Genomic DNA, 21,663 nt, shown 5'->3' on the forward strand with positions numbered 1-21,663 from the left:
TGCCAAAATTTTGGGATCACCTCTATTTTTGTTAAGCTCTAGTGCCCAAAAAATTAAGCCCCTCGAAAAAAGCCTTCATGCAAAATTTGAGCTAAATCGGACATGTGTAAGGGGTGCTGCCCGGTGGTAAAGGTTTGACAATTTTCGATCTTGAAAAAGCTCCATAGGAGTACATGAAATTTCCAAAATCAAAAAATTTTTTTGATGCCAAAACTCTTAAAACTGCATAAAACATCGAAATTTAGTATCATCTCAAAAAAAAATTTTTTTGAAAATATCAACTTTCTGGGAAAAATTTTGATATTGTCCCAAAAAGTCGATTTTTTCAAAAAATTTTTTTTCTGAGATAACACTAAATCTCGACATTTTAGGCAATTCTAAGCCTTTTGGCATCAAAATTTTTTTTTCGATTTCGAAAATTTCATGTACTCCCCTCTATGGTGATTTTTCAAGATATATGAAAATTCCAGAACATCGATTGTTTCGTTGGCTGTGTGGCACGTATTGCCGTCCTGTTGAAAACAAATTTCGTAAATAAATTTCATGAATCATTGAAATCTATCAAACCGTTTTTTAAAATATTTTTCAAGGACACCCTGTATACCTAATTGATTAAAAAAGAGTCATAAATATTAACAATCATCATTTATGGTTTGACCTTAGCGTCTACTTTACACGCGTTCAAAATTCTATTTGCCAAAATGGCAAATTTCATTTTCCACATTCAATAAATTAAGAAAAATATTCGAAACGTTTTCCACATTTCTGGAATTCAGAGCACCCTTGATGTTGGTACTCTCGGCGATTGCTTACTTCGCGTGTCCGCATTATTTGATCAAATCAAGTGTTTTGCGCTTTAAATATTGCAACTGAATATTGAAACGTTGATAGAAGAGTTCATTGCACATGTTCAAAAGTTTCCTCTCTGGACAGAATGTATATTGTTTGAGATTGATTGATTTTTTGAAAATATTTTCATCAAACCGACGAAGTTTCCATTACACGATCAAATGTATTGTCAATACTCCTTGTATTGACAGTCAGGGCCGCCGAGAGAAAAAAAAACCGGCCCGGGAGGATTTCAATAAATTTCCTTCGAAAACACTACTTCACTCTATCTTGAAGGATTGAACGAGCAAAAAAAGGAGGTCCAAATGTATGTTACATTATGAGCAACAATATTTTTTTAAATATTTACGGGCCCCTAAAACAGTCCGGGCCTGGAAGGAATCCTCCATTCCCCCTCTTCCCACCCTCCCGATGACCCTATTGACAGTAATAGTAGTAGTAATTGTCTCGTGTAAGGTCCGCTATCGTTTCGATTTTTTAAAGCTGGATATAGAGATGACAGGTAATTTGTTCAAACTTCTATACTCGCTACAAAGATTACTTTTTCGTCCAGTTTTCCCTTTCCAATTCAAAGAATTTTGAAGACTCATTGCCAGTCTGTGTATGTTTTCGGATAGCTGTGAAAATATGTGTATCATATTGGATATCTATTATACGCATATCTGCGAATTTTGTATGTCTGGCTGGATATAACAAGATTCCACCAAAAAAGTTTTAATAACTGCTAGATGAACTCTCAGGGTTTTACCGGACTTTTGTCAGTATGCTTGCAAGAGTTATGCAAACTAGAGTGCCTATTTTTATGTCTATTAATTTAATTTTCTTTTTTAATTTTCAGGATTCGGATGATCAACTATAACCAACTACACTCGATGATTTTCAAGAAGGAAGTGAGTTTATTCTCTTTCCTAGAGCACGTTTTAATAGAGCCGTAGGTAGTATTGTCGTACACTCAGAAAAATATTGTGGTAACAGTTACTATATAGAGGGCCAACCTGACCATGCGAGTATAGTGGTTTTCAGCCGACTATTAAATCAGATGATTTCAACAATAGTCATGTTCATGTTTCCTATGAATGGTATCGGCTCTAGAATAGTAATATTGAACAGTATATTGTATGAATAACTAATACGATTGAGATGGTTAGGCTAACCATGACCGAATCTTTATTTACATTGTGGTTTTCGCTATAACCAGAGCCATGGTATTTTTGACATTTCACTTCTAGTTATTTCGAAACTGAAGGCAGTGGTTGATTCAACAATGCTGAAGATCAGCAAAACATGAGCTAATGTTAAAAAGTTCTATGAATATAAATTCTAGAACAAGAACAACAAAATATTTTCATTGAATTCTATTTTATTTTTGAAATTATTACAATTTTATTATGATGATGTGCCTGGTGAAATATTGATTATCAACGTAGACACGGAGCAGCATTGCTTGGTTGCAACTGTTGATCCCAGGCTCTGTTCGGTGAAGTTTTTCCTGAAGAAGAAATGGAAGAAATTAATAGCCAAGTCCAGAAACAAACCTCAATACCCACCTGCCATATATTGTTATTTTTTCCGTCGGATTCCAGCGATTTGAATCTGAGAATCGGATGATGTTCGTCGTTTTTAATCAATCGCTTGATGTTGTTTCTACAGCGACCGATAACGAATAATAAAAATTATACAGGACGTCGATTTCACTAGAAAACAGCCATTACCGGCAAAATTGTTGAAAAATTTAATTTCAACGACGGAAACTAGTAAGGCTACAAAATTTACTCACCTGCAAGACCTTCCAAATTGCACAATATAAGTCACAATATACATTTTTTTTTCAAATCATTCACTGATGTGTTACGAAAATGTCTGCTGTATTGTAACTTTATGTGACAATAACAAAGTATATCCGTTTATTGACAATTTGTATAGTCAGCACAAATGAAAAACATAGTCGGTTAAAAACACTATACGATAATGTGCTCACTACATAAATTCTGTTGATATGGACTACATGAATAGTGTTTTCAAACTTCATAATTTCATTTAAATCATGTATCTATTTATGGTAACATTATTATACTGTGTACATATTTACATGGTAGCGATAACTATTCAGCTCCTCATATATATCAAGGCTCGAGAGCAATTTCACCTTACTAGAAATTGTGATTTTAACTATTTGTTCTTATATTTGAGATGACTACCATTGTCAGGATGACCATGCCAGAAAAGTCATAAATACAAATAGTTTAGTCAAGTCGTAGTCTTTGTTGTCTAGTTATTTATACAATACAGATGGTGAATAGTCATATATCATGATTGTTGCTACTATTTAAGCGTATAGTTGAAATGACAATGGAAAACAGGCTACGGTTACTATGGTATTTTGCTCAGTGTATGCTAAACATATCGACCATGATTAATATATGTACAGGTGTATACATATCAATTCTTCCCTTTTTAAAGAGTTTTCTTAATAATAATATTTACAAAGTGTATTTGAACTTATTTACAGAAAGCAATAGAAAAATAACAATTTTTTTAATAAATTCAGTTTTGAAAGGATTAATATATCCTAAATGTAACTAATCAAGTTTAAACAAATATAAAATTTTGAAATTCAATTACTTAAAGTTCTGAACGGACTCTATCCGAAATGATTTTGACTCAATTAACGATCATAATAAAAATCTGGATTCTCTGTTTGCTTCCGAAGACGCTTTGAGCGTCGAAGACAGCCTCCCGGCAAGTTCGCCGTTGAAACTTTTCTTTTCCGTCCGACCTTCGCCAGATCATGCTCCGAGAATCCCCGGAACAGGTTTTCTTCTGAGCCGCTTCCAGCTCCATATAATGACTCCTCTCGCTCTAATATTTCGAATCTATCAGCTTCCGAACTTGGACCCATCATCATGTTTGGCCTTGGCTCCGGGTCTCGATCCTTATAGCGTCTAATTTGTTTTCGGTGCGCCATTATGGCCACGTTTCCAAGCAAGATCTGGAATGTATTTAACGAGAATTGTTTTAGTAAAGTTGCCTTTACCCATCTATTAGGTATATAATGATGATGAATTTTGTACCAAACAGTATCCCCTTCCATCAGATCATCCAAGCTGTCATTTGACCTCTTGTTGATTTTAGGAAAATCATTTATTTTATCATCATCAGGGGACTGTGGCAAATTTAAATAATTTTTATAATGACATTTAGGATTTAACAAATCAAGCATCGTCTTTGGTTTATAACTAAAAACTTTTTCAGAGGGGAATTGCCCGCTACTAGTCACTATATTATTTCTATAGTTCATTAAAAATAAATTAATCTGGTTCTCCATATCAACATTAGCCAAATCCGGCTCTAATAAAAACTTTTTTAATACTTCTTTCGTTGTTCTTACAAGTCTTTCGGCTTGGCCGTTGCTTGAAGGGTTATATGGTGGACTTTTCAACACCTTAACTCCTTGCCTCTCTAAAAAGTTTGTAAATGAGTATGAATTGAATGGAGGACCGCCGTCAGAAACCAGAACATCTGGTAAACCAAATCTAGCAAAATACGCTACCAATTTCTTCACTACCTTAGCACAATCCGTGCCCTTTTTCATCCAATCTACCTCCAACCACTTTTAAAAAGAATCGACAATTAATAGAAAAGTGTGGTGAGAAAAATGAAAAAAATCGATATGAATTCGACTAAAAGGTCTAGTAGTAGGTGTCCAATGAGACAAAACCTTTGTTTTTGGCACTACTACCATGCTACTACAAACTTCGCATGTCGTAACATAATTTTCAATATCTTTATTTATCCCAAACCAGTACACTTGTTTTCTTGCCAACTGTTTCATTTTAACCATTCCCGCGTGATTTTCATGCAAAAGTTTAAGTATCCCGCTTTTCATTTTATGTGGAATCACCACTCTGATTTTGATTTTGATACGCATCCGTCAATTATCTCCAAATCATTCTGATTGGCATAAACGTCTAAAAAGCGTTTGTCCAACTTTTTCGGCCAACCATCACGCATAAAAGTCATAATCTGTTTTAAGAAAATGTCGTCATTTGACTCTTTGGCAATAATAACAAAGTCAATTGGGAATTCATTGCTAAAATTTATGCTTCTTATAAAATTTTGATCTAATTCTACGGGAACCGACTGCTCTAATGGGAATCGCGAACAGAAATCCGCATTACCCATTTTCGCAGAAGGCCTGTACTGGATTTCGAAGTCATAAATTGATAATTCAAGAATATATCTTTGAAGTCTTGTTACAAATATTGAATTTTTGCCTTCTTTGCCGAATATTCCTATCAATGGCTTGTGATCAGTGTAAGCGATGAACTTTTGACCATAAAGGTATTTGTGAAACTTTTTGATTGTACAAACTGTGAATAATAGACTTTACTTTGTAAACGGAATCACCCAGAGTGAATCACTTCTTACCTGTGCAGCCGTCCGTGATGCAATGAATGAATGGTCGATGATTCGATTGACCTAATGCCATCGTCCCCACTACAGTTGTCATGGCATACTATGCGTGAATTATTATAAACTCATCTGTACCCACACATCTACCCTCTTCTTAAAAAAAATATATTGTCACTGCAGCACTAACCTGAAATTCGCCGCATAGAACCGCGCTGCGAGAATTTTTAACGATTTCAGTTAAACCGTAATATAATGTGGTGGCTTTGGTACAAAAACCCTATCACGTGATACCTTTTTTAATGGCCTATAAAAAAGTCAGTCAAACCTATAAAAATTGCTGGGCTGGTTATCAGTACATTCTACATAGTGGATTAGTTTATTTTTGATGCCAAGTCCTAAAAAAAAATAAAATATAGTCCTTCCGGAATAGAAAATCTGGCAAAAGATCCGGTTTGTTAGTGTCTATCGAAATGAAAAAAATCTTACATATATTCAGATAAATATTGAGCATAGGCAGCTCTGTTCTGTTTTTGTTATTTCTCGGTTAACTTTTCAAATGATTCAATTGATTTAATATTCGTAAATTAGTTCCAAACTAATCGATTACATGTTACTTGATTATCTGGATTAATTGCTTACTCGATATTACGACATCCCCAATTTTGTCGTCTACTTTCGATCGTCGTCTCTACCGTTTATCGTTTTTTTTGCAATTATGATTAAATAACTCTAACTTTAAAAAGTGCAACAAAGCTTGAATTTTCCTCTCATCAATAAAAAGAAATACCTATTGTATTTGAAAGAATGAACGTACCACATGGACCGAAAGGCACTGCGCACAATAATACATTTCTGATATACATTCTACGTGTTATCCAAACACTTGTGTTAAAGATTTTAATCTCATGCAGATAAACGGTTTTTCTGCCGTGGCTGCAGTTCAAAAATCTGCAACATTAGTATAAGAACTTGTTTGTTTGCCATCAACCCTTTAATGATCCAGCAACGATCGGATTCTCACTGTGTTATTAGTCAGAACCAAAGGCTAGCTGACGAAAAATTACACTCCATGTAGTGGCGTAGCGTTTTTAGGGGGGGGCGACAAACCTTTTTTTTTCGCTCGCCCAAGTCACCTTTCCGAAGATGGAATTCAGCTTTTTTATTTTTGCTCACTAAATCTCTTTTTTTTCACTCATATCTTATTTTGCCCCGGGTGCCAAATTTCCTCGGTACGCCACTGACCCCATGGTAAGGTAGAAAGTGTTCCAGTCCGTGCCGTGAATTGCACCACGTTATTGCATGTACTGACTCCATGTCGGCCTGGTCAACTAATTCGTCAGATATCGGTTCATCATCTGAATCGCTTCGACAGCCAACCGATCGGGAATATATTCCACCATTCGCTATGTTTTTTCGTTTAGTTATCATGTATGATTAATCAGGTGTGCGCAATCTGAAGATTCACTTTGAATAGCGTGATTATTAAAATCAGCTTTTTTCATTTTGCGCGCCCACGTGGCTAGTTTTTCTTGTGCGCGTCGTTTACAGTCCGCTTACTCAATTATTTCCTGGTCCGCTTCCAATGCGCGACCTTCTTTGTCCGCTTTAAATGCGCGACCTACCTGGTCCGCTTCCAATGCGCGACCTACCTGGTCCGCTTCAAATGCGCGACCCAGTGTTGGTGATTGCCGAAAATTTCACAGAAGCTGCTATATTGCTATCTATATTGTATACAACATTTTCAATCCGGTAGAAGATGCTACAAGAACTCGAGTCTCTCAATGCATGAACCGCGAGAGAATTTTTCTACATTCCTTCGCTCCACTTCATACTCTGAGTATTTCTCGGCCCTTAAAAAAAAAATTGCAGTCTGATAATGATCGCCGTTGTGTGGAATTTACCAAGAGAGAATCGCAAGTTGACAATTATCGCAGAAAATCGAATCGATGATTCGGCTTGATGATTCTCATACTAGGTTGCAATATTTCAAAACCCTTGTGTGGAGCATTCACATATATTTTCATAGACACAACTTTACAAAGATTATATGCACATAGTTAGAATAAGCGGCAATAGTAAAATGATTCTATCGCAATTATCAACTGCCTGTATAGAATCGGATCGCGAAACGAGAATAAGCAACCGTTTGTTGCTTCAGAGAGGATCCCCACAGCAGCGTGCTAACCTTTGATTCTCAGAAATGTCATCGAGAGAAATTCGCTCTCGCACTGGTGTCGATTCTATGTTAAATGAGCCATGGCGGGTTTTTTGTTGTTGCGATGATTTCCAACTCTCTTTGATGGCACTGATTCAATCGGTGAAGAGTGGCCAGCGAACGTTCTTTGATACGATAAAAGCAATCCTTGGCGCGACCTACTTGGTCCGCTTCCAATGCGCGACCTTCCTGGTCCGCTTCCAATGCGCGACCTTCCTGGTCCGCTTCCAATGCGCGACCTTTCTTGTCTGCTTCCAATGCGCGACCTACCTGGTCCGCTTCCAATGCGCGACCTACCTGGTCCGCTTCAAATGCGCGACCTACTTGGTCCGCTTCCAATGCGCGACCTTCCTGGTCCGCTTCCCATGCGCGACCTTCCTGGTCCGCTTCCAATGCGCGACCTACCTGGTCCGCTTCCAATGCGCGACCTACCTGGTCCGCTTCCAATGCGCGACCATATTGATCCGCTTTTCTAATAATTTAATGTTACGCAATCTCTCGTCGGCTATTTCTTTTCTGCCGAATATCTATACATATTTTGCGATCTGGGTGATTCCGTTGATGTTGAATAACTGAAATAATTCCTGGCAGGATCGCCATTGTGAATAATAGACTTTACTTTGTAAACGGAATCACCCAGAGTGAATCACTTCTTACCTGTGCAGCCGTCCGTGATGCAATGAATGAATGGTCGATGATTCGATTGACCTAATGCCATCGTCCCCACTACAGTTGTCATGGCATACTATGCGTGAATTATTATAAACTCATCTGTACCCACACACAAACTAAAGCCAAAGCTTCTAAATGAAGAATTGGATATCGCTTTTGCGCGTCATTTAAAGTAAAAGAAGTAAAGCAAATTGGCTTTTCTCTGTCATCTATCACATGTACAATAACACCACCCAGACCATAGCCTGAGGCATCGGTCACGACCACAATTTCTTTCCTGGGATCATAAAACTCAAGTATGTTCGCTGATATCAAAGATTGCTTACTATCTTGAAATGCTTTTTCGCAATTTTTATCCCAAACGAATTTTACATCTTTCCTCAACAAATTGTAAAGATAAAACAATTTGGAAGACATATGAGAAACAAATTTATTATAATAGTTGATTAATCCTAAAAAGGATTTCAACTCATTCTCATTCTTAGGCACTTTTGCTCTTTGTATAGTAGATATTTTTTCTGGACTAGGTAGTAACCCTTTTCACTTATTATTTGTCCTAAATAATTTAATTGAGAAACAAAGAATTTGCATTTTTCTAGATTTACTTTTATATTTGCCTTCGCAAGCCTATCCAAAACTAAATACAGTTTATTACGACAATCGTTCAGGTTTTCACCCGCAATCAGTACGTCGTCTAGATAGCAATATACTCCAGTAATACCATTCAGTATTTGATCCATAACTTGTTGAAATATTGAGGCGCTAGAAGAAGCACCCTGTGGTAACCGGTTGTAAGTAAACAAACCTTTAATAGTATTTATCACCATGAATTTCTTAGATCGTTCTGTCAAGGCTAGCTGTGTATATGCGCCTTGCAAGTCAAGTGAACAAAAAACCTTGCAATTTGCCAATTTAGCAAATAAATCATTAGCAGAAGGTAAGGGATAAGTATTCGGTATTAAAACTTTGCTTACCGAAACTTTGCAATCAATTACTAGTCTAATTTGGTCATCTTTCTTTATAACTACTATCACAGGTGATGCCCATTCGCTGGTCTTTACCGGCGTTATCACATTCTCTTTTTCTAACTTATCCAAATATATTAAAACTTTTTCCCTTAGTCTGAAGGGTACGTCGTAAGCTTTTTTAAAAATTGGGATTTCCCGTTTTATAATTAAATCTGCTTCAAATCCCTTGATGGGTGTCGAAAAATCTTTTTTAAATACTTCCAAAAATTTAGATTTGATTTCATCAATAAACTGTTCACCCTTTGGCATAGTTGTGTTGTTTACGTTTTCATACAAAATATTTTTACTTGAAAAAGTTTCTCTCCATCTTGGAAAAAAAATATCCATCCAATTCCTTCCAAATAAAGGCATAAATTTATGATTCGTATTTAGAATCAATAGTTTTAAAATATTTTCAACACCATTTAGTGCGACCAAGACATTTGTCTCCCCTTCAATCTCAAGTTTAGAACCATTTACAACTAACAGTTGTTTGTCACATTTTCTTAAGGATTTATCAAAAAGACTCTTAAATTGATTAACACCCATAACAGTTACCGTTGACCCACAGTCCACTTCCATTCGGGTCATAATATTGTCAATCGACACATTTATTATACATGGTTTACTTATTTTATCAAAAGACAACATGCATGCACTGTAAATCACCTGAGTTCCACTCATTCCATTCCTCCTCACTGTCCGTGTCCATCCTGTTATCTGTCGTCATCCGGTTCATAAGAGAAGTCAGGTCTTTCTCTGCACTAGTTCCAGGTTTTACTGTATCTATAAACCTTACAGCGTCTCTTTTTAAATTTTTTAGCTTAAAGCATTTTCTCTTAATATGACCCCTTAACCCACAATGATCGCAAATCATGTCGGAGTAATTTCGTTTGAATTTGTTATCAAAATGAATGTCATTGTATCGATTGTTTCTGTTATAATCGTGAGGTTTGAATCTGTTATTATTGTTGTTTTGACAGTATTTGTTATTGTATCTAAATGTTTGATGTGTGTTTTTGTTGTAACTATTTGTAATAGGTCTACCACATTGTATTTCTCTGTTCTGTTTGTGTTTGTAACCTTTGTCACCCAAACGCTCATGAACTGGTCGTTTAATAAAATTTATATTTTCAGGCGGGCCATATGCACTATCAGTAGAGACTGTCCCAAAATTAGGAAAAAACGAATTTACTTTTAAGGTGCGCGCATTATCTTTCGCCATACACCACGTAGTTATGAATCTGTCCATTGTCTCCACGGTCAACTTTTCTTCATTTAATAGCAACTGTTTGAGATTCTCATCTCGCAGACCGGCTAGGATTCTGTCTTGAATCGCTAAGTTTTTGAATTCACCGAAACCGCAGAACTCCGCCTGCAATTTTATTGCCTGTACGAAATCCTCGGCTGATTCGTCAGGTTGCTGAACCCTGTTACTGAACCGAAAGCGTTGAACCAGGTCTGGCTCAGTCTTATCTAGCTTTTGTTTTAATTTACCAATGATTTCACTATACTTCGCAGTAGCAAGAGTATCTTTTGTGTAAAATAATTTTAGCTGAGAGTAAACAAATGGTCCGCACAAATTCATGAAATGAGATTTTTGCATCGGTTCTTCAGTAACTTGATTTGCCTCAAAGGTAAATGCCAACCTATCGGCCCAATCCCCGAAGGAGGTACCTTTACGGTATGGCTCGATTGTTGATGCCAAATTCATTTTGAATAACTTGATCTCTACTTAAGAAGAATAATCAATAATTGAATCGATTATACAAAAAAAATCAATGATGCACAGAAAAAATCAACAATAACAATATAAATAATCAAATTATCATGCCCAATAAACGGAATAACAATGTTCAATATCAATCAATCAATGGGGAAAAATATAAAATGGGAAAAAACGAAATGTCTCATCAATCGGCTTCACTTTTCATAAAATAATCATAAATGACTTACCAGATACTATGTCCGACCTTTGCCAGCAATTTTACCAAAAAATTCTTTTAACACAACTCTTCCGTGTGAAATTTTTGTTATCTTCCTCAACCAATGTCCGAAACGGGACCTTTATTATTATTCTACCTAAGTTAAGGAAGAAAAGAACACTCTTATTAAAAAGAACAAATAAATGTCTTCAAATAAAAAAAATAACAATAATGTATTGTTCCAGCTTGCACAATCTTTTGTCCTTATCGTTGTTTCAAACAGAACCTATTTCTTTTGTCCCAACTTTTGTATTGATAAAGAGAAAAAATAAGGAATGTTTTTCACACAGTGCAGTAAATTATAATTAAATCACGATATTTTTAAGCTTGCTTTTTTTTTGTCGTGAATACGACTTACTTTACTATGGGGCGCCTTTTCAAAATTTACCCTCTGAGAGAGTGATAAGTTTTTGATCGTGAATATCTCCTGTTATATCTAATGAATCAACATAATTCTTGCTACATGCCATCGGAAATATGATCACAATTTATGATAAAACTTTCAGTTGTGTGACATATTCTTAAATAGTTCACAATGAAACTTTTCTGAAATGTTTGGTATAAACGAGTATCAAAGAGGATAATTCATATGGCGCGTTTGCCTTTCTCGTATTTTGAAAGCTCATAGCTCAGTGATCTGTAGAAGGATTTATATAATCTAACTACCAATAGAATCGAAAATCTTCAACTTGAACGTGTATCACAACAATATTGAAGTTTTTCAATAGTACACTATTGAAAAACCTGTTTGATTTAACCCATGACAGCACCAGCCAATCAGAACGCGAGATGTCTGTATCTATACAAGAGCATCCATATAAAAGTTGAATGGTTCACTTTTCCTATCATTTGCTGAGCAACTCTTCCCGAAACAAGACACACGATAGCAACATCGAGGACCTGTCGTCTCATTGTTTCCCGATATGAATGCACGAGACACCGTCAGCACAATGACACCGAAAAAGGCAGCTAAAAAGTCCAGCAAGGCCCATTGCCGAAACAAGACACACACGAGAACCATGTCAGATCTCAATATTTCCTACCAAAAGATTCATCAAGATGGGAGTTAAAATAATTTGCACCGTCACTAACACATTGAATTACGAACGGCAATGCGAAAGCGAAAGTGATGATTTTGAAAACATCTTTATACTAGTTTACAAATATGCCGTGCGAAACAGATTTGCCACAGATCAATATGTATTTTTGTCGCGATTACTTTAGTATGCGGCCGAAAACAAAAATTGTTAGAACAAATGTTTCCACTTGATTTGCGCATTCTACTTTCCAGGCGTATCAGAAACTTAAAGCAATTCTAAATATTTCTTTATCACAGTAATGTGGTCATCCTGAAAAGGACGGGGTTTTCAACGGATGGCCAGCTGCAGATGGCGAGGGATGATTTTCGTTTTCGTTGTCATGGGCAGCGTTACCGGTCAACTCCAACACTTCGGCAACCAAGTACTCCATCACTGCCGCCAGATAGACCGATGCACCAGCACTGACACGCTCGGCGTAGTTCCCCTTCCGAGGCAAACGATGGATTCTGCCGCCAACTGGGCACTTCAGACCAGCACGGTTTGAGCGGGACTTTACCTTGCCCTTAATTGTTCCTCCACAACATGCTGTTAGCAGCTCGACGACCCATTCAGTATTACTGGCTGCCGCTCTGCTAACTCTCTCTTCTATATCGTTTCACTGTTTCCCGTTCTGCGTATAGGAAAGAATTCTAACAAAGGGGACGTCCTACCGTGCTACCACTAGCACGTATAAAAGGAAATGTGATGTGAGAAATAGCGTCATTTAAGTTAAAGCAGCTACTCTGTACGTACGAGACACCGTCAGAACGATGGCTCCGAAAACAGGTAGAAAAACAGATTTGTACCGTCACTAACACATTCAATTACGAACGGCAATGCGAAAGCGAAAGTGATGATGTTGAACACATCTTTATACTAGTATGGGGTCGTGTGAAAATATGCCATGCGAAACAGGGTTGCCATATATACAGGTTAATCTGTATTATTATTATTACTATCATTATTATTATTAGAATCACTCTTGCATACCGAAGATCGTAGATACATTTCAGACCAGGCCATTGCAATTGTCTCGTACTGAAATTTCGAGAAGAATCAGATATCTTCGAACTTCATACCTTCAATAAAAATAAACTACAAATTTGTCGTACCTAGCTTCCTATATTAGCAAATTAAAAAGGAATTGTTTCAAGTTTGGAATATATAGTTGTAGAATAGTAGCTGTTTAATGTAACTAATCTGTACTTTAATGTAGGTGTATCGCTTCAAATTCTATTAGTGAAAAAGAGGAAAGCTTGCACAACTCATACAATCAATCAACTAACTGATATTCGGAAAAGTGATGGGAGCGTGTCAGTTTTTTCGTATTCACGACATCCAGTTATGTCTCTGACATTACTCACCCGCCTTTTTATATAAGGTCTTACGATCGGCTTACCGAATACGAAGATGTTAACCCAACGACAAATCACGATGGCCGCTGAAAACTCCAGCCGTATCCAATTTCCACTCTGCTCTAAAACGTGTGATGTCCGTCCCACCGCTACTGTTGATTGGACACCTTCCAAAGCCAACACAATAGTTTCGTGTCTCAGCAGCCGAAAACTGCTTCCACAGGAAATGTTTCACTTGTCCGCTGCTTCATCCAAGACTAATAGCTCAATGGCTGCCCTTCCACGGGACACGTTGTCGTCTAATAATTTAATTCGTCGACCCTTGCCGCTCGCTCCGTAAAAATCACTCCAAATTTTTACCACCAACGATATCGCGCTCAAGATCTCACTTTATCAAAAAAAAAAATTTCTCCTCGTCGCCACTTTTTATGTCTATTAATTTAATTTTCTTTTTTAATTTTCAGGATTCGGATGATCAACTATAACCAACTACACTCGATGATTTTCAAAAAGGAAGTGAGTTTATTCTCTTTCCTAGAGCACGTTTTAATAGAGCCGTACACTCAGAAAAATAGTATGGTAACTGTTACTATATAGAGGGCCAACTTGACCATGAGCGTATAGTGGTTTTCAGCCGACTATGAAATCAGATGATTTCAACAATAGTCAAGTTCATGTTTACTATGAATGGTATCGGCTCTAGAATAGTAATATTGAACAGTGTATTGTATGAATAACTAATACGATTGAGATGGTTAGCCTAACCATGACCGAATATTTTTTTTACATTGTAGTTTTTGCTATAACCAGAGTCATGGTATTTTTGACATTTCACTTCTAGTTATTTTGAAACTAAAAGCAGTGTTTGATTCAACAATGCTGAAGATCAGCAAAACATGAGCTAATGTTGAAAAGTTTTATGAATTTAAATTCTAAAATAAGAACAACAAAATAATTTCATTAAACTCTATTTTATTTTCGCATCAAATCAAATGATAATATACCTGGTGAAATATTGCTTAGCATCAGTTGATCCAAGGCTCTGTCCGATGGAGTTTTTCCTGAAGCAGGAATTGGAAGCAGGATAGAAATTATTAGCCAAGTCCAGATGCAAACCTCGATACCCACCTGCGATTTTCCGTCGGATTCGAGCGAATTGAATCCGGGAATCCAATGATAATCTTCCTTTTCATCAATCGCTTGATGTTGTTTCTACAGCGACCGATAATGAATAATAAACCGTATACGAGATGTTGATTTCACTGGGAAACATAACCGTTGCCGAAAAATTGTTGAAAAATTGAATTTCAACGACGGAAACTAGTAAGGCTACAAACTTTACCTACCTGCAAGACCTACCAAAGTACACAGTCACAATATAGAATATTTTGTTCAAATCCATCACTGATGTGTTACCCATGTACGGAATTTTTTGCTAAATTGTAACTTTATGTGACAATAACAGTACACCCGTTCATTGACAATTTGTATAGTCAGCACAAATGTAATACATAGTAGGTTGAAAAACACTATACGATAATGTGCTTACTACATAAATTCTGTTGATATGGTCTACATGAATAGTGTTTTCAAACTTCATAACCGTCTTTGAAACCATGTATCTATTTATGGTAACATTATTATATTGTGAACATATTTACTAGTAGCAATAACTATTTCACTTCTCATCTATATCAAGGCTCGAGAGCAATTTCACCTTACTAGAAATTGTGATTTTAACTATTTGTTTTTATATTTGAGATGACTACCATTGTCAGGATGACCATGCCAGAAAAGTCATAAATACAAATAGTTTAGTCAAGTCGTAGTCTTTGTTGTCTAGTAATTTATACAATACAAATGGTGAATAGTCATATATCATGATTGTTGACACTTTTTAAGCGTATAGTTGAAATGACGATGAAAAACAGGGTACGGTTACTATGGTTTTTTTCTGAGTGTAGGTAGTATTGTCGTATGCTAAACATATCGACCATGATTAATATATGTACAGGTGTATACATATCACCACATATCACAGGTGTATTATAGTCACTCTAATGCAAACACAGTCTTATGTCTACACGCTTAAAAATAGTTACTCAAAAATGAGTAACTCAACTCTAATTTAGAGCAGACCCTGTCAGCTTGGAGCGATCTTAATCTTCAGTTCAGCAACGCCATCGCACGGCGTCTCATTCAACATGTCATGTCAATTGTATGGGTGCGCAGTGCTGCTATTTTGGCGCGTACGAATTTGACATTTCTCTCCCCTTATTTCTATGTACGTGGTTCGATGCGGACTCGCCTGAGGGCGCCATGCTCGCAAAAAAGGATGTTGCCAAAGATTTGTTCGGGAAATGTGAGAGCTGGATATCGTGTTAATATGATATCTTTGTTTAGAGTAATTCCGAAGTTACTCAAATTTGAGTTCTTCCACTGGAAACGATATTTGGGTAAAATCTACTTATTTACTGAGTAATACTTTATATGTACATGTACCAAAAATAGAGTAACTATCACTCAAATTTTGAGTGAAATTTTATATCACATAGGGTAACAGAGGTATTTTCGCCACTTCATATATTTTGGCCCACCTAACTTTATCGACCAAACTTTATGGATTTAATCGATGTTAAATAACCCATGTTGCATCAATTTGAAGCTAATCACATTAAATTATCTATTGCGAAAGGGGTTTTCAAAGATATTACAGCATTTGGTGGATATTTTTACAAAGTTTTACAAATCAATCCTAAAGTGGGCCAAAATACCTCTGTTACCCTATACCAAATTTGCAAAAAAATTGATCCTTTTCTGAGTGTATTGTATTAAAATTTTAAGTAATTGAACTCAATACTATATCAAGTGGTGGTCGCTTGGAGTAGTGTGTCAATCTGTTTATTTGTTTATTTGTTAAAATAATCCATCTGACAATTAAAAGTCTTAATGAATAACACGAAGTACAACGAACAAACTTATAACAAGGATACACTTAATAATTTCTGTGAGAACTTGTGCGTCGGCTCACCAAATTCAAAGAGATGCTCAACTTTGGAAAATGCACGTATGCATGCTGTCATTGCTTCATGTTGTCCGAAAGTAGTACGATGAAATCTTGGTTGAAGTAGACTCGTCGAGCGTAGAGATCGCTGAGAAGCACGGAAGTCAAGAAGAGATAACAATTTTGGTGAATCAATATCGCCATTGATTACTTTAGCCACAAGTAACGCTTGCTGCATCTTTCTTCGTCGCTCTAAGGATTCCAGGCCAATCAGACGACAGCGGTCAGGGTACGGTGGTAAATCCAGAGGGTTTTGCCATGGGAGGTGCCGCAGAGCCAACCGGACGAATCTCTTCTGTACACGTTCTATTCGTAAGTTCCAAACGAGTTGGTACGGGCTCCAAACCAAACACGCATTTTCGAGTAATGGACGCACCAACGAACAGTATAGCGCTTTTAGACAGTACGGGTCTTTGAAGTCTCGGCTAATTTTTGCTATGAAGCCGAGTTGTCGTGTTGCTTTGGAAATCAAAGTTGATCGGTGTTGGTTAAAGGTAAGCTTAGCATCCAGCAAAACGCCGAGGTCATTGACAACGTCGACTCTTCCAAGAGTTTGTCCATCGATTTGATAGTCGAATATTATGGGGTTGGTTTTGCGATGGAATGTTATAACTTGACATTTCACGGTACTGATAATTAAAAAAAATTCTTCTACACCAGCCAACGAAAATATTTAAAAGTTCCTGGAGACGAACACCTTCGACACTTATCGCAACTAATCGCAAATTAACATACATGTCAGTTATGCTCAGGCACCAATCATACACTTATTCCTCATAAATGACATTTGAGCATATTCGGTTGCATCGACGACACGACCTGCCACTCGTCTATCTAAACTGTATCGTAAATTTAACTACCCCTCAGTAACTGGTAATGTCAAAACGAAATTGCTTGAAAAACTATTGAAACTGGCAACAAAAATCGAAAGCTGTTGATTTTAAATAACAATTACCAGAACCATGGCTACGTATGTTGTTTAATTGAAACATGCTATATAAATAATCTCCAAACAAAAACAAATGTTGAGGTTTCTGCGAGCCGGAAGAAATACGGACGGTTGGTTACATTGTTCCTAGGATCTGCTTGGCATTTGGTTTCGCTTAGCACTCCCTGAAAAGCAGAAACTGTAGAGCATAGAGCAGCTGTTCGACAAGATGTACATGGTGCAAAAACGGGCGGTAGAAAATGGCATATTCGCAGGTACTAGCTTTGAATCAACATTTTGCTTATTCAATTTTACACTTCATTGTACATCATATTCTTCGGTATGAATGAAACCGTTGGTCTTATCTCGTTTGCCGAGAAAAGCAAAGAAAATCAGTATGGAAATGTCTCATTCAAAATGCCGTGATCGATCACGAGCCACGCCAGCTGATTATCGAGTAGAAGTGGCGAATGAAGCAGATTTTGTGCGTTAACGTAGTCAAACTGGGAACATTAGCTGAGGCTTTGCTCGTGAAGGAAACTCTTAAGTACGGCAATTACTTAGTAGTCGAAATGATCGGGCATCCTACGTACGATAATACAAAACATGGAAATGGTTAAGTAATTGAAATAAAAGACAGCAAGCAAAAGAAGTTACTTATTGTTGAGGCCATTTAATGAAAAAATCAACAAGAATTAAAAAGTAGATTGTTCGACAATTTAAAACAAATTTAGCTACTATCGACTTTTTCATTCTCTTGTTTGATTTTTGTAACCATAATCGGCAGAACATTCCTAAACTCACGATAAATGCATTATTTTCATTACTTGACCATGAATTGGGTTTCTTACAAAACCATTTGCAACTTCCGACTTTGAGACGTCTGGAATTAGAACATATTTACTGGTTAGCATTTGAATTGCATACAATGGAAAGTTAACCTTCATTAAATTTTCATGTAGAAGTCACTGATTCTATTCTTGAAATACACGCAGATATTTTCTGCTATATTTTAAGAAAATCTGTAAAAAATGTTTTGTCGTATCTTTTGCGTTTCCAAATTGTTTGTTTATTTACTCTGAGAATCCTTGGTAACTAGATCCTGGCAAACTTAAACAGTGTTGCTGGAGAAGATTATTTTCATCATTATCAAGGGGTCGCTATATTTGCAGTAACTGGCGGTGAATCGTTAACAGACAATTTTAATGTCAGTTTTTCTTCGGAGTGCCTGGTCGTGTCGTCGGTTGCATTCTAAAGCACAACACGGAGTTTATCATTCCGGTTTTTGCAGACACAACACCGTTTGTGTTGAGCGACTCATCCTCGAAATACGCGATCTCACTAACAAAATATACAACCTGTTGCTACAAATGGTTATTACAACTTTTAGACTGATCTTGCGAATAGTAACAAAAAAACGAGTTATTGCGTTAAACTCAAAGTAGGAGTTACTCAATATCATTGATGATAACTACTCAATTTTTGACGTTTCCATGTATCATTTGAAAATGAGTAACTAGTGCTCAAACTCTGAGTAACTTTTTCTAAGCGTGATAGGAGGAAATCTGTTAGCCTCGCACCAGCGGGTCGTTGTCGGTGTAATATCAGCGGTGTTTTTGTATGATACCTCTAATGTGTTATTGTTATTGCCGTTATTGCAGCTAAATCAGAATATTGTAGTTTATATTGCGGCAGCATAACCAGGTGTTTTGTTTATGTAAATAAACAGTTATCAGTGAATCATTATATTAATGTCGACTGAAGATGAGCAAATGCAAACGGAATGTACTGTACCAAGAAGCACAAAACGCAAACCGGTGTGCATGATAGTGCTCGGTATGGCTGGTTCCGGTAAAACTACATTCGTACGCAAGTTAGCTCAATACAACCACAATGAACACAATCCGTATCTCATCAATTTAGACCCTGCTTGTCGAGAAGTACCGTTTCCAGTAAATATAGGTACATATTGATACGATTAGTAAAAATTTTCTAAGAAATAAAGCTCATTTTTTATTTTTGTAGATATACGAGATACCATAAACTACAAAGAGGTTATGAAGCAGTACAAACTAGGACCAAATGGAGGAATCGTGACAGCACTGAACCTATTCTCCACAAAATTTGGTAAAGTGATTGAATTGATTGAGAAGACAAATGAGAAACATAAATATTGTGTCATTGATACACCTGGACAGATCGAGGTTTTCACCTGGTCCGCTTCCGGAACTATTATTACAGAAGCCCTAGCTACAGTATTTCCTACTGTTGTTGTGTACGTAATGGACATTGTACGTTCTACGAGTCCTACTACTTTTATGTCAAATATGCTATACGCATGTTCTATCTTGTACAAAGCACGTCTGCCTTTTATTATTGTGCTCAACAAAATTGATGTACAGGAATTTTCTTTTGCTATCGAGTGGATGCAGGATTTTGAATCATTTCAAGAAGCTTTAGAGAATGAAACAACATATGTTAGTAACTTGACGCGTACAATGTCTCTCACTTTGGACGAGTTTTATCGCGATCTGAAAACTTGCGGCGTCTCGTCAAAAACTGGTATTGGATTTGCAAAATTTTTCGAGCTAGTAGAGGAAGCTGCCACCGAATACGAAAACGATTACAGAGTAGAATATAATTTGTTACGAGCTGAAAAACAGGCTGAGCTGGAACGAATGGAGGAGGAAAAACTGTCCAAAATTTCACAGCAGGGGAAAGGTCAAGAGATTGCTCTTGTTAGTGAGCTCAGTAGTGGTAGAGAACGTGCTGAGATCTACCTAAAACATCCTGGCAACGAGAGTTCGGAAGATGAAGAAGGTCATGAGGATGAAGCTCCTGTGTGTCCAGGTTAGTATCTTTAGTGTAAGAATGGTTAGTGTCGTATTAAATAAGACTAAAGGGAAAACTCTCCCTCTCTTAGGTGACGACGAGGCGGAGGAAGCAAATTTCAGTTCATTCGTTAGGAAGCACAAAGAAATACATGAGGATTCAGCGCGGAAAAATTCAGAAAAATAAATTCAAAGGGTAATGTAACGTTAAACAGTTTGCATTTTATTGAATCAAAAACAAAATGACAGTTCCATGTTTGCATAATGATAGCAATTTTATTCTTCTTTTTTATATAACTCGTTTCGACTTTTATCTGATTATCATGAATAGCACTATCAAGTTCTATGGAAATCTGTACAAATGCACAATAAGAACCAAAAGAGAAAGTAAACATAGAGAGACAATCTATTGGTTTAAGGTTTATGCAAAACAGATTAAAACTTTGTTTTTGTAACGGGATAAACCTTAAGTGTTTCTCCAAAACTGTTAATATCGGTTATGTAGGTGCGTTGTGTATCATCTGTCGATAGGTAGTGAATCAAAAATTCTCGTTCTAGATCTTCAGCGTCATCCACGACTTCTGTTTCACCTGTATTGCAGGGTACTGACTTTTCGCTGCATCCGACTACTTGAACAGAAAGTTTTCTCCGATGTTTGTTATCAAAAAGTAACTGATTGTAGAACTTTAGGATGTCAGACTTCGTCAGTTCCTCTATGTGTTCCATTTCGAGCTTGTTTCGATTGAAAATATACTGCTCCGATGTAATTTCTGCCCAATTTCTGATAACTTCGTTTTTCAAAGATGTATCTATGATTTGCTTACTTTTTAGCAATGATGATTTCACTAATTTGAAATCAGATTCAGGCATGTCTTCTAGGATCTGGATGAATTTGCGATTAAAGAATTCAATTTTTTCATCTATGTATTGATACGAGAATTTATCCTCCTGCGAATGAACAGTAATCGATAAACCCTTAACACCAAAATTGTCACGAATCGTCGTTGAAACATCGTAGCCAAGTTGCTCTTTGGTTCGTAAAATATCAAACAGTGGCTCTTCGATAAGCATTACTAATAATTCTAATCGGGAGTTTTGCGCCGGTGTAACAGGACCCGCCTGGTAGAAGTTTGTTGTGGCTGTATTCACATCATTATCGCGAAAGGATTTCAGCGTCAAATAATTGTTACCTAAAGGAATTTCACGCGCTCTTGATGCAATGAGGGATCGCTATAACGATAATAGACATAGGATTCGTTTACTGA

At 36.7% G+C, this 21,663-nt stretch overlaps 2 protein-coding genes and 1 long non-coding RNA gene across 7 annotated transcripts in view; 1 reads left to right on the top strand and 2 right to left on the bottom strand.

Annotated features, from left to right (window-relative positions):
* Positions 1-1,691: 1,691 nt before the first annotated feature.
* LOC131434804 (GPN-loop GTPase 1) lies at positions 1,692-20,610 on the top strand. Of its 2 annotated transcripts, XM_058601966.1 has the most exons (5): positions 1,692-1,739; positions 14,040-14,091; positions 19,229-19,529; positions 19,593-20,417; positions 20,491-20,610. In XM_058601966.1, the coding sequence occupies exons 3-5, from the start codon at positions 19,319-19,321 to the stop codon at positions 20,583-20,585; spliced, it is 1,131 nt and encodes a 376-aa protein (XP_058457949.1). In that variant the 5' UTR covers positions 1,692-1,739; positions 14,040-14,091; positions 19,229-19,318; the 3' UTR covers positions 20,586-20,610. The 2 variants fall into 2 exon arrangements, with proteins under 2 accessions (XP_058457949.1, XP_058457950.1); XM_058601967.1 differs by lacking the exon at positions 1,692-1,739 and having other exon boundaries at positions 13,975-14,091.
* LOC131434806 (uncharacterized) lies at positions 14,142-15,391 on the bottom strand. Its single transcript, XR_009230391.1, has 3 exons — positions 14,922-15,391; positions 14,704-14,837; positions 14,142-14,636 (listed from the first exon to the last, which is right to left on the bottom strand). It is a non-coding gene; the product is annotated as an uncharacterized LOC131434806 (long non-coding RNA).
* LOC131434803 (nardilysin-like) overlaps positions 20,601-21,663 on the bottom strand; it is a 44,207-nt gene continuing 43,144 nt past the window's right edge. For all 4 annotated transcript variants that reach the window (XM_058601965.1, XM_058601963.1, XM_058601964.1 and 1 more), the window contains one exon: positions 20,601-21,628. In XM_058601965.1, the coding sequence (XP_058457948.1) occupies positions 20,834-21,628 (795 nt within the window). In that variant the 3' untranslated portion in view covers positions 20,601-20,833. The remainder of the gene's footprint in view (positions 21,629-21,663) is intronic.

Source organism: Malaya genurostris, chromosome 3 (genome assembly GCF_030247185.1).
Source record: "Malaya genurostris strain Urasoe2022 chromosome 3, Malgen_1.1, whole genome shotgun sequence".
Classification (NCBI taxonomy): Eukaryota; Metazoa; Arthropoda; class Insecta; order Diptera; family Culicidae; genus Malaya; species Malaya genurostris.

Coding starts and splice junctions, on each gene's coding strand:
- LOC131434804 (XM_058601966.1), top strand. CDS start 19,319: ATGTCGACTGAAGATGAGCAAATGCAAACGGAATGTACTGTACCAAGA. Junction 19,530..19,592: donor ACCGTTTCCAGTAAATATAG/GTACATATTGAT, acceptor TTATTTTTGTAG/ATATACGAGATACCATAAAC. Junction 20,418..20,490: donor TGAAGCTCCTGTGTGTCCAG/GTTAGTATCTTT, acceptor TCCCTCTCTTAG/GTGACGACGAGGCGGAGGAA.